The following is a 12,338-nucleotide window of genomic DNA, read 5'->3' as shown; positions in this document are numbered from 1 at the left end:
GAATTGATAGAACATATGAAGCTGCCTTGTATTGGCCTGGTTTGGGCATAACACTGAAGTCATCCTCATGGCCTAACGCTTCTTCAAGGCATACCCTCACGGCCTACCCCTGTCCCAAGGAAGATGCCACTTCCATTTTCAGTGCTATGTCCAAACCCTAAACAGGTTAATATTAATTCTGGTTTAAGGCCAACCCTAAACTTTTAAGGAAACAAGCCAACTTCATACACTATGGTTTGAAGTTGACTTGTTTCAATAAACCATCATTTTTTGTTACACTCTGCTCTGGCCTCTCACATGAGAACATAATGGTGAATTTTGGATAGGTTTTTTTTAATGGAAGTGAAAACTTCCAGTCTCATCCTTGCAGCCATTCCAGAGAAAGAGAGGAAAGGAGAGAGTGCCTGAGACTCACTGACTTCATGTTAAACCATACCTTATCATAAGATTCTAAGAAAACCGTTGAGTGAGATGATTGCCCTGTCTAGCTTGGTATTGTCTACTTTGACTGAGACACACTGCAGAGTTTCTTTCAGATGTCTTTCATATCACCCGTTAACCTGAAATCCGTTTAACTTAAGATAGCAGGAATTGAACCCTATGATCCTAGGTTCTCTTTCATTGAAGCATGTTCTCTTCCAAGAGCTATGGCCCTTCGTATGAAATTTTTAAAAAATAGCTCTTTCATAATGTGGCATTCTACAAGACTCTGGTACTGAAATTATAATTGCATTTATTGCTCATGCAGCTGTAACAGAAAAGAAAGTCGGTAGCACAGGGTCAGTATAACTTTTCTACCTTTATTGCTAAATGAATGTAACCCCCTGGAGATGGAATAAGAAACAGATACCTTTTGGAGAGCATGATTTTTTTTTTGAGATGCTTTTAAAGTAATAACTCTTTGTTCATCAGCCAGTTTGCCTTGGCTGAAATTCTTCTATCTGCCTCACGGCTTTCACCTCTGTAAACTTTGGGGTGTTTTCCTGATGGTTCATCATTACCTCATACTTAGAAAACAGCAACTTAGCCTAGCTTTGAATAAACCCAAATAGTTGAAAAGCAGCAGGCATGTTTTCTATGTATGTTGTTTAAAAAAAATCCTTCCCAGGTGTATTTCTAGGTGCATTTGGAAGCACAACACTTTTCCAGAATGACCGTCTTTGGCATGATATTTGAGTTGATTTAGTAGGTTTAATTTTTGTATTCTGCTTTACCAAAAACAAATGTTGAGCTCAAAGTGGCCTACAATAATCACAATAGCATTAAAGAACAACAAACATTGCAATCACTATACTGTCAAAGACAATAGCATATAAAGCAAACAACAACAAATTCATCAAAACAATTAGTACAGTTCAATAAAGTCACAGTCACTCAGTATTGCCAAGATACTTCCTAATCACATGGAATTTTACTTGTGAGTCAACTTTAGTTTTTAAATGAAGGCACATCTAGTTTTGAGAAAGGTTTATTTTTAAGAATCATCAGGGTGTTCGATATTGAAAGATGTGTAGGTCTTAAAAAATGCACAGCTTCTTCATACTTTGCTTTGATGTATTTAGGCAAGAAATTGAGATGCACTCTGATCACATTACTTCTAGACTGTACAAAGTGTTTTACTTTGAAACCATGGTGATTTCAGCCTGTGGGGAAAAGACTAAACAAATTGGATATTTTTACTTAAAATAAAGTCGTTTTACTGTAGTATAAGTGAGCTAAAAATGAAGATTTATAGTGGAACAAATCTTTTGGCGTTAATGTTAATTGCATCATCTCTGCAAAACATTTATCAAATGCAGATGTGATTGGGTTAGGAAATTTTATTTCTCATCTAGCTCTTGTACTCATTGGATAACCACTTGTTGTACTATACGGTAGAGTGTAGAGAAGTGTTTACTGCAGAGGCAACCGTCTACCATCAACTGAAAGGAATGCCAGTGCCTATTGTGATGTTGCTGAAGTTCAATATGTAATTGCCGAGTTCATAATAATGTTCATGGACTACACAATTCTCCAATGCTTAGGATCTGTAAATGCCTTCCCCAATCATTCCTGAAGCCTTTGGTGGCTTCTGCTTAGCTCTGTTTGTGGTAAAATTAGCATCCACCATTTGGATAAAGACAATGACATTTTAATATGAGAAGGTGTAATTGACTCTACAGGTCAGTGCAGAACTCGAGGGGGGAAGTGAACATTTTCTGCAACAGTAATCCAGTGATGCTTGTGACCGCTTACTTGATTCCAAATTTTGCTGAGGAGCTATATCACATCACTAGTTAATATTAGGATGTAGGCTGTATATTTTCTTTTCTTGCTTGTTTATGGCAACTGAAGCATTCAGATAGGAACCGTATGGCAAGGATAAGACAATTGCAGGCATAAATATAGAGCTCAGAATTTTAATCACTGTAAGCAAAACTTCATTGTACAATTAAAGTTCAACAGATCAAATTTCTGGCCATAATTTGTGGAGCAAGAGCCTGCAACAGACTAGCAGATGAGTCAGAATTCTGGCACTTCGTTGTGCCAAAAACTGCATGCCAAGACAAGAAAATTAATAGGCGGATTTCAGAGCATATGAGAGAATCTGGAGGAAAACATTATCAAACACTGAAGGCGGGGGGGGGGGGAATGATAAGGTGGAAAACAGCTATTGCTGTGTAGATTGTAATGGACACAGTAAATCTTAGCCTAAGTTTGATTTAAATAAATGTGGCAGCATCATAACTGCTGAACAGAAACAAGTTTTACTGGAGGGTCACTTCGAGAAATGATGGAGGCTAGTGGGCCAGGGCCCCTCACTGTTGCCCAAAATGGATTGCTGGCAAGTTCCATCTTCATAAATACCATTCCCTCCACTTATTTCTCTTGTTTCTGGGTTAGCAACTGAGGGCCCCATGCTATCCTTCAAAGCCCAGTTCTGGCTCAGGCTGCTGTTCCTTATTAGAATTTGCTGCCTTTCAGAGCAATTATGTGCCAAATCTTTGTACAATCTCTGTTTTTCCCAGTTAAGTCCTTTGCGTTGATATATTAGAAATACTAGGAATCCTCTCCCTTTTTTTTTTTTGAGGATAATTAATCCTCAGCTTCACTGAGCTACACTAGTCTTGCGAATGCATTTAATATTTCTTGTCGTATGCAGTTTTAACTGTTCAGGCAGCATCTGTTAATGAGAAACAAATAGCACAAATATGAATACAGTACAAATATGAACAAGGCCCTGTTACTGAGTCACCAGCCGCTGAGGTAGGACCTCCGGAAGGTTTCCCAGAAGGGGATATGACCCTTGGGTTGAAAAAAGGTTCCCCACCCCTGATCTAAAACTAAAGATGCTTCCAACTCTAGCAGCCCTCCAGAAGCATCTTTTAAGTGCATTTGCCTCAAAGAAGAAGCCATTCCTATCACAGGCGTTGGTGCAGTGATGCTTGGTCAGGTGCCGTGACTGTACCACCCATCCTGGTTTTACTGGTCTGTTTCAGTCAGTAGCAGTTGGCACCAGGATTGGTACAGACCTATTGGCAGATATAATGTGTGTTCATTCATTGTGTCTGGCACTTCCATTAGAGCAGCCTTCCCCAATCTGGTGCCCTCCAGAGGTTTGGGACAGCAACTCCATGCTAGCTAGAGCTGAGGGGTGTTTCAGTACAAAACATTGGAAGGCTTGTTATGGAGGCTTCTCTGCAATCAGCCCTTACCCAACCCTGCCCGTAAACAAAAAGAGGGACTCCTTTCCTCTTACATAGTCACTTTCTGTTTGTTTCTGCGTTGCATTGACTAATGCAAGATGTAATCTTCAAGAGTTTATCACCGCTGAAGGTTGGGGGCTCTTGTTTTGTTCTCCGAAACCTGTTTCTTAGACAGTATGGTTTATATAAATCTTCTGATGGAGCTTAAAATTCATATGAGATAAATTTATCATTGCCAGTAATGCAGTATATCATCTTTCTCAGTATACATGATAAAATCATCTACCCATAACATTTTTACACAGAGTTTTATCCGATGCAGAAATGGGAAGGCTGTGAATGAAGGACAGGAGGTGCAACTTGTATTAATTTTGTCAGTAATTTTTGTGTGTATGTGTGCTGCTGAAGTTATTAAACCTTGCCTTTCTTTTGAAAACAGTTGGCAAGAGCTACCGTACGTGACCCCAAGACGGGCGTATTAACTACGGCAAACTACCGAGTATCTAAAAGGTAAGCTGTCCGAGGATCATTCTCATTCTCATTGCTGTCGGAGTCATTTCCAAGTACTGTTGATGAAAGGTGAAAGTTTGAGAAGTTGGGGGTTTTATTTTTTGTAAACTGAACACATACTGAGCATTCACAGAAGCAATTTGTCAACTTCTCTTTAAAGATTAGCAATAGGATAAAGATAGGAATGGGGAACATCTCCTGGTGTTGTTGGGTTCCAGCTTCCACCAACCCCAGCCAGAATAGCCAAAAATGCAGGGAGCTGCGGATTTGGGGGGGGGGGAATATACTTCGTTTTACAGTGATTGGAGAGAACTGTCTAATTTCTCTGTGAAATCTTCTCCTCTGCAAGTTCATGGCTGGAGGAAAATGATGATCTTGTTATCGCCAAAGTGAATCATCGAATGGAGCAGATCACAGGATTAACAGCGAAAACAGCTGAATTATTGCAGGTAAGTACAAAAGCACACTGCCAGTTATTCTTCCATAGGCATGGGAAACAATCAGTACCGCAATCTCCATGCTGCAATTTATGAAGCAGGGGCATTTGTTAATTCTGTGGGACCATAACTTACAGAAATAGAATCGAAAAAGGAGGCGAGGGAAGGGAAAGATAATATTATGTTCATTCCACAAGCCCCCTGCTGCGCAGGTCGTAGCCAGGAGGTCACCAAACTTTGGGGAGCTATGGGCCCATTTGCAATTTGGAGAAAGTGTTGTGGGAACCACATGTCCCCTGCAACCAAGCACACACTGCAGCCTAGTCTATCGGCTGCAACAGAATGCTTCTTTCAAGGCTTAATTTCGCAGGTGCCAAGGGACCGTGTGGGCGCCAAGATGTTTCTGAATGCACATGTGCACCCAGGAGTGCTGCATCAGCAACCCCCCACAGCAGCCTGACATATAAATTACCACTTTTGATTATGGCCCTTATCTGAATCAGTAGAGATTTTCAGCACTGAGGTGTTTCCATATTGGTTTGGTTCATCTCAGTTCAGTGTGTTGGAGTACCAGATACTAGGGAATGCTGTAGTTTCTGGCAGATAGAGCAGGCTGAAGAGTGGAGGTTATGGATTCATGGGGCAGAGTGTGCCAATGGGAACTGTGAATGCAGTAGTGGATGGAGACCATGTCTCCTCCAGCTGCTGTTTTTTGAACTCCATCCAGGACAAAATTGTGGAATTCAGTCATGAACAAGCCAGTTTCACTTCATAATCCTTTCTCCCTCTTCACATCCTACATCTCCAACTAACTGTCTGATATTTCCATTATGTCAGCATTATCATCTGAGACTTTTGAGTGATGTCCAACTGAGATATATATTGAAATCAGTAAGCTTAAATTACTTGGAAGTCCATTGGTTTCAATGAGTCTGCTCAATGAGAATGACTTAATCAACCATTGCTCTATATGTCCAAGACCGAACTGCTCTCTGGAGGAAATTTTGAGGGTGTGCGCTGGGGGCTGAAAAGGAAAGGAGAGGAGGGACAAGTTTGTTACGCAAGTGGATTTCTGTTGCTTAAGTGGAGCAGCAGCGCTGAATACAACTGATCACCTAGGTTTCTTCTTTTAACCTACAGAAGAAATCTTTTATTTCTATTTCATTACATTTTCTTTTGTCATTTTCTTCCTACCTTAGGTTGCTAATTACGGCATGGGAGGACAGTACGAACCACACTTTGACTTCTCACGGGTAAGATTTCAATTTCAAAGTTGTTCTGTGTTCCTGCTAAGCATACATAATCTTTAAGGGTCAAACTAGAGATAAGAGAGATTCCTAATGAGATCTGACATATTTTTATGCACTCAGGAGCAGCCGTGCGGGCATGGCTGATTTTGGATCAGGGCTACAAGCACTGCTCATTCTCTCTCCAGCCAGTAGTACGCAGCCACATGCGCACACTCACACAACCCTCTCTAGTCTCCATCACAGGTCTGTTGGATCAGCCACAGGTTTCTCTGCAGTTCAGTTTATTTCCACATTTTTGAAACGTTGTGATCCAGCTACCTGTGATCTGAGGAATAAAGCACAGCCAATTGCAGTGATGTCCCAAGTTAACACTTACCTGTATAGTGTCAAGGATGTCAGCCATAAATTTACCATACATGCTGACTGGGCAGCTAAAGAATTCTCTCACACCTTGCCAACATGCATGGTGCCTGTGTGGAATAAACCTTGTTTGGTCACAGGATGAAACACAAAGCTTTGGCTTTGTGTAGCTGCTATATTGGCCTTGTATGCTATGTCACATTAATAAATGAGCTAGCCCACTATTTAGCCTGGGATTTTAAAGGCTGCAATTCAGTGCCTTAGGATAACACCCATTGGACAACTTCCTCTCAAACACTATAGATGCACATAGGATCAGGGCTGCGCTCCCCGCTTTCCAAAGCTACAAACAGGGAACCTTGGAAGTTGGGTTAAAGTTCTTGTTTGTTTCAGCGACCCTTTGACAACACACTCAAATCGGATGGAAATAGGCTAGCGACGTTTCTTAACTATGTAAGTACCTCTGTGTCCTTCTATGCGTGCTTGAAGTTTGCAGTTCACTTTCATTTAATTTTATAGAAAGAGGAACCTGATGTTTTCAAGCATTTAGGGACTGGGAATCGCGTGGCCACTTTTTTAAGCTATGTAAGTATGACCAATCCTGTATATGTGGAGTGAGACCTCTTTGTCATGCCACTGGCATAAATACAACTTACTGCATGAAATGTAGTTATTTACTAGGCTGTAGACCAGGGGAGACTAAACCTTTTTGCAGCCCAAGAGCCACCTTCTGCCTGGGTCAGCTTTGCAGCAATAGCATTGGATGTAGCCAAAGTGGGCTTAGCAGGTCCACATGCTCACATACCAGACAGATCCAGATCACACTTCCATGCCTCTGTTCCGTTAGTTTCTGTTTGTTGCCACTGTGCAGTGCTTTGGAGTCACAAGACTCTGTTTACATTCCAGAGATTCCATACTGTTGGAAGTCTCACGGAAGACAGGAGACGGATATAACATTACTGGTTTCCTGTTCCTTTGTTTTTCAGTTGCTCTCTGCTCTCACAGAGAGAGGATGTTTCTTTTCTGTCTGCGTAATTAGAAATAAAACTCTTTAGCCATGTAGCTCATACTATCTCGGCTCCTTCCCTGTGCTGGATACTCCGCGTAATGGGAACATGCTTGGAGCCTCATCAAAGGCTCAGGTCGTTAATTATTGTCGGAGGGTGATTCCAGAAGAGTCGCTTGGTCGAACGCAAGTCCGACATGTTCTACATGACAGGCACAACCAACCCATGTAGTTCAGGGGGTTTTTTAGGAGAAGAGAGCACTGGGTGCCTACCTGTCTCACTATGAGAAGGTCTGCTCTGACCCTGGTGATTCAAGAACATGTTGAGCTGGTCCTGGTCTCAGTCCTGTGGCCATCCAATGTAGACCTTGAATGTGGAGATTTCCTTGGTCCTTTTCAGCATAACACATAGTCACAATATCTGCGACAGAGAATTCATTGTGCTTCTTCTTGTTTGTCAAAGAATTCAATCTGCTCTGCTGAGCTAACTGCTATAGTTGTGGTTTCAGTAAGAGCTGTGATTTAGGTACTATTTATTTATAAATTATAATATATCTACATATTTATAAAAATGTTTTAAAATCAGCAATGTAAAGGGCATGTGCACTACTGAGGAATGGGAGTTCCAAAGGATTGGGGACCACCACAGTATCTTTGTGTATTATAAAAATGTGTTCAACAGGTATAGCTATAATTAGTCTGCAGGTATAGGGATTCTCTGTGTTTGTGTAATATCCAGTTAAATCAAGTGAGCATATTTTCAAGACTTTGGGTTTGCGGAGGGCTGCTGCTGGTTCCTGGTGTTATGTTGCCATTGTCATTTTGAATTTGCTGTGCATACCTGTGCATATATCAAAACGGCCACTATATGGTAACCTAGGAGTATATATTTTTTTTTAAAAAAATATTTTTGTTCACTGCCATTGCATAACTAGTTTTGTTCAAGTTTAATATCCCTTGATCCATTCATAGGTTTTACAACATTCTTAACACTGCTACTGAAATTATTCGAATGCTGCAAATGACCTTAGATTACAATTATTATTTTTCAAGTATATTTTAAAAACTTCCCATTTTTAGATAAATACCTGTTTTGGTTTATTTTTATTTTTTTCTGACATGCTATCTAATTCCGCATATTCAGCCAATTTTTGAATCCATTTGAATCTTGATGGGACTGTATCACTTTTCCAATTTGCTGCAATGAGAACTCTTGCTGCAACCGTAGCATATAAGAAGATCTCTTTAACCTTTTTAGAATATCTGAATCTGTGATTCCCAAAAGGAAAGCTTCTGGTTTCCTGTTGAAATATATTTTTAACATTTTTTCCAATTCTCTGTGGATATCCTCCCAAAACATCTTGATTTCTTTACGCTGCCACCACATATGGAATAGAGTACCTGGCTTTTCTTTACACCTCCAGCAGTTATTTGGGACAGTTTTGAACATCTTGGACAGTTTCCAAGGGGGTAAATACCACCGATGCTGCATTTTAAGAAAATTCTCTCTGAGAGTAACAGGTTGTGAAATTCCAGTTTATTTTCCACAGGTTTTCCCACTGCTTCATATTTATTGAGTACCCAAAATCTTGTGACCACTTAATCATAGCCGCTGTAACCTCCTCCTCCTTGACTTCACAGTCTAGGAGGAGTCCGTATACTTTAGAAAGTGTTTTAATGACCTAGTAGTCTTTAATGGGTCATACGAATCTTCAAACCTGTTTTGTTCAAAAATTCTCATCTCCACATCAGCTATTCCACATAGCACTGACTAGACAGAGCCACAATACTTTCCTTCTCACTGCTGCCACTGGCTTTGGATTCGTCTTTGAAATGAGCTGAATCTGATTCATACCTCTTACTTCCTTGCCTTAATTAAACACAATGGCTTGGGTCCTAACTTACCTCCATCAACAGAACAGAGTTCTGTTTGCAGAACAGTGATTTTCTGTTTCCCACTTCACTCTGCACCAACTGCACTCCTGTAAATCTGTTCCTGAGGGTTGGTGGACCTTGGAAATGGTATGAGTTATAGTGCAGATGGAGGGGGTAGTTGGCAAAAATGGTTATCCCCCCCCCCCCAAATCCTTGCATAAACAGAATGGTAACTTAGGATTCAAATCATTGCATGGAAATAAGTGTCACTCCATTACAGTACAAGTCGGTGGCTCACTGACCTGAAATTACTCTAACACAGAAATAGAGCAGTGTCTGTTTTATTGCTGCATGTCAGACCTATAAATGACTCACTCTGAGACATGTATAATTGAGCAGTGTTATCAGTGCCAAGGTATGCTTCAAATTTGCTAAGGAAACATGTGGCTAAATGGCAGTGTTGCTTTTTCTCACCAAATGAGTACCATAAAAAAAAAAATTGGAAGGGATTTAGGCTACAATCCTAAACGCACATGCTAGGGAATAAGCTCTGCTGATCACAGTGAGACTTTCAATATGATTAGGATTCCACTATTAATTTCAATTGAAAGCAGGCACCATACCTATTTTTAAGCCAGATTGTAAGTCAGTTACCGCTGTCTGGCTTTTGAAACCCTGTAAATATGAGATAACTAAAATCACTGGCTAACAAGGGGGGGTCTTTTATTTATCCAGATCAATCCACAACCCATAATCTAATTGACCCTTTGCTCTGATTAATTAGATTATGGATTGTGGTTTGTCAAGCATTTTAAGACTCCCTTGTTAGCCATTGATTTTAGGCATCTCATATTTATAAGCTTTTAAAAGTCAGACAGCAGTAACTGACTTAACATTTCTATAGAGGAAACGATACATTAATCTGTGCAGTCTTACAAATCATCAATGACTTTTATGGATATTCTCTCCCCCCCCCCCCCAGATGAGTGATGTAGAAGCTGGAGGTGCCACAGTTTTCCCAGACTTTGGAGCAGCAATTTGGCCCAAGAAGGTAACAGCTGAACTTGTCTATTACTCATGTTTTCCCACTAAAACTGCTATGACCACTGTTTTCGCTCTAAATATTTCCCAGTCTTGTTTGTGTTCCGCACCCCTCCTGCCCAGTTGACCATATGGTGTGGCAACTGGCTTGATTAACAAATGTGATAGTGATTTCTGGGCTTAGATTTGCAATGCAAAATGATTAAAAGTAAGCACATTCCAGCACTACTACCGTAATTAAAAAATACAATCAGGCCTTCTGCTAAATCTGATTCAGGAAGCATCTGCCTGAATTTTAAAATCATTCCCTGCCTGAATGATGTTCACTGTTTCAGGAACTTTCTAGACATTGGCCCAGTTCCCATGCCACACCGAACCATCATTTAAAGCAAGCTATGGTTTACTGTGAACAAATAGCATTCTGGTGCATGCTGCACAGATGTTCCCATGACACTTGTCCAGTGATTGGTGCTGACATCAGTCCCCTTTAGTATTGGCTGCACTCGGCATGCACCAGAATGCTACTTGTTCACAGTAAACCATAGTTTGTTTTAAAAGGTGGATTGGTGTGACATGGGAACTGGGCCAAACATCCTACCTTTGCAAGCTTGTTAAAAGCGTCAACAGGGAAATTTATAAGCAAGGAGGTGACTGGAAGTGATTGTGGTCTTCTTTTATTAATGTAAGCTATAGGTTTGGTGGCAAATGCCCACAGAAACATGCACAAATAGTACTTTTTATTTCAGTGAAGACTTTTCTTTTACTTTCAGGGGACTGCGGTATTTTGGTATAACCTCTTCAGAAGTGGAGAAGGTGATTACCGGACAAGGCATGCAGCATGTCCGGTGTTAGTAGGGTGCAAGTGGGGTAAGTAGGACTTCCAGGTCCTTGGTTTTAGGACAGGCTCACTAAGCACTAGGCAGGAGTGGGGAACCTTTGTCCCTTCCGCTGGCCCTTGGGTGTGGCGTGCCATCATAACAGAAGATCCATAGATGCACCCAGCTCTCCCTCTTCACCCCCAGGGTCATGAGCACAAGTTACTCCCATGAGTGCCCATGGTTTTTTGTGGCCAAGGGCCAGGCAGCAAGGGAAAGAGAGAGCTCAGTCGAGTCCTTTCCCAGTCCCCATCCTGCATGCACATGTGGGATGGATCAGACCTTTAATTTTGAAGCATCACAAGATCTAGATTTGGGGTTGGTTCCAGTGTGTTTATCTCGTTTTTACTGTCTATATTATGTGGCAAAGGGGAAATAAATGGAGGAATGTGTGCAATTCAACCAGTTTTTTCCCCCTTGCTGCTTCAGCTAAATGTTGTTCCGCGGTGCCCAATGTGAGACGGTTGCATACGGGCCTGGTGCCCCAGTTCTAACAAAAACTTTTATTGTTTGCAGTATCAAACAAGTGGTTTCATGAAAGAGGAAATGAGTTCTTAAGGCCATGTGGGACAACAGAAGTCGACTGAAACCATCCCGGGCATTAGTCAGCTGGTTTCCCCATCTCACCACAACTTTGTGCATCGTCCAGTTCATTTCTAAGAAATGACTCCTACTCTACTATGAAACACAGTGATGGCACTATTTATTTAAATAAATAAAGGCAGTGGCTATCGATGGAAGAAGGGAGCTCTTTTTACTATTGGTGCTCAGTGCCTGTTTCTCCGTTTCTCGTTTCCCTGCTCTCTTTCAGTTTCTGAAAGAACCACCCAAACTTCCCTGCTCATGCTTTAAGTGTTTGGGCACTTTGGCCACGTGCCTTCTGAACTTCCACCATATTTTATTTTAAGATGTTAAAAGATTTGTCATCGAACCATATTTTTTATTCTAAATGTAAAAAAAATTAATTTTATTGTATTTCTAGGGCGTGCAGTTTTAACCAAAAAAATACAAAGTGCTCTTTTTAAAGATGTGGCGTGGGTGGTGTGCATTTCTTTAGTCACAAAAGTTGCTTGTATCTTCAGTTTTATCATTTCTGTAACATTGAACCTGCAAAGGAGTAACGAAGAAGATCGGGCCTGGGCGCTACAATGCCTTAAAAGTAGAATTATTCCTCTTATGCAGAGTTAGGAGCCTTATGTGGTCGAGCATCTCAAAGTGCTAAGTTTCTGGTGGTACCTGTGCAGTTCAGCAGGGCTCACTAATGTGGTGCCCATGGGCAGAAGCACTTGAGATCTCGG

The 12,338-nt window shown here is 41.0% G+C and overlaps 1 protein-coding gene across 11 annotated transcripts in view; it reads left to right on the top strand.

The window, feature by feature from the left end:
- P4HA2 (prolyl 4-hydroxylase subunit alpha 2) overlaps positions 1-12,068 on the top strand; it is a 45,686-nt gene extending 33,618 nt beyond the window's left edge. For 7 of the 11 annotated variants that reach the window (XM_083600149.1, XM_083600145.1, XM_083600141.1 and 4 more), the window contains 7 exons: positions 4,126-4,196; positions 4,546-4,645; positions 5,833-5,886; positions 6,763-6,828; positions 10,107-10,175; positions 10,936-11,032; positions 11,557-12,068. In XM_083600149.1, coding sequence (XP_083456275.1) covers positions 4,126-4,196; positions 4,546-4,645; positions 5,833-5,886; positions 6,763-6,828; positions 10,107-10,175; positions 10,936-11,032; positions 11,557-11,627 — 528 coding nt within the window. In that variant the 3' untranslated portion in view covers positions 11,628-12,068. Of the gene's footprint in view, positions 1-4,125; positions 4,197-4,545; positions 4,646-5,832; positions 5,887-6,636; positions 6,697-6,762; positions 6,829-10,106; positions 10,176-10,935; positions 11,033-11,556 lie in introns of all 11 variants that reach the window. The other 4 variants (XM_083600143.1, XM_083600151.1, XM_083600150.1 and 1 more) reach the window with 1 other exon arrangement.
- Positions 12,069-12,338: the final 270 nt, after the last annotated feature.

This window comes from Podarcis filfolensis (assembly GCF_964270895.1).
Source record: "Podarcis filfolensis genome assembly, chromosome: 2".
Lineage (NCBI taxonomy): Eukaryota > Metazoa > Chordata > Lepidosauria > Squamata > Lacertidae > Podarcis > Podarcis filfolensis.
This window is presented reverse-complemented; position numbering and strand designations above follow the sequence as displayed.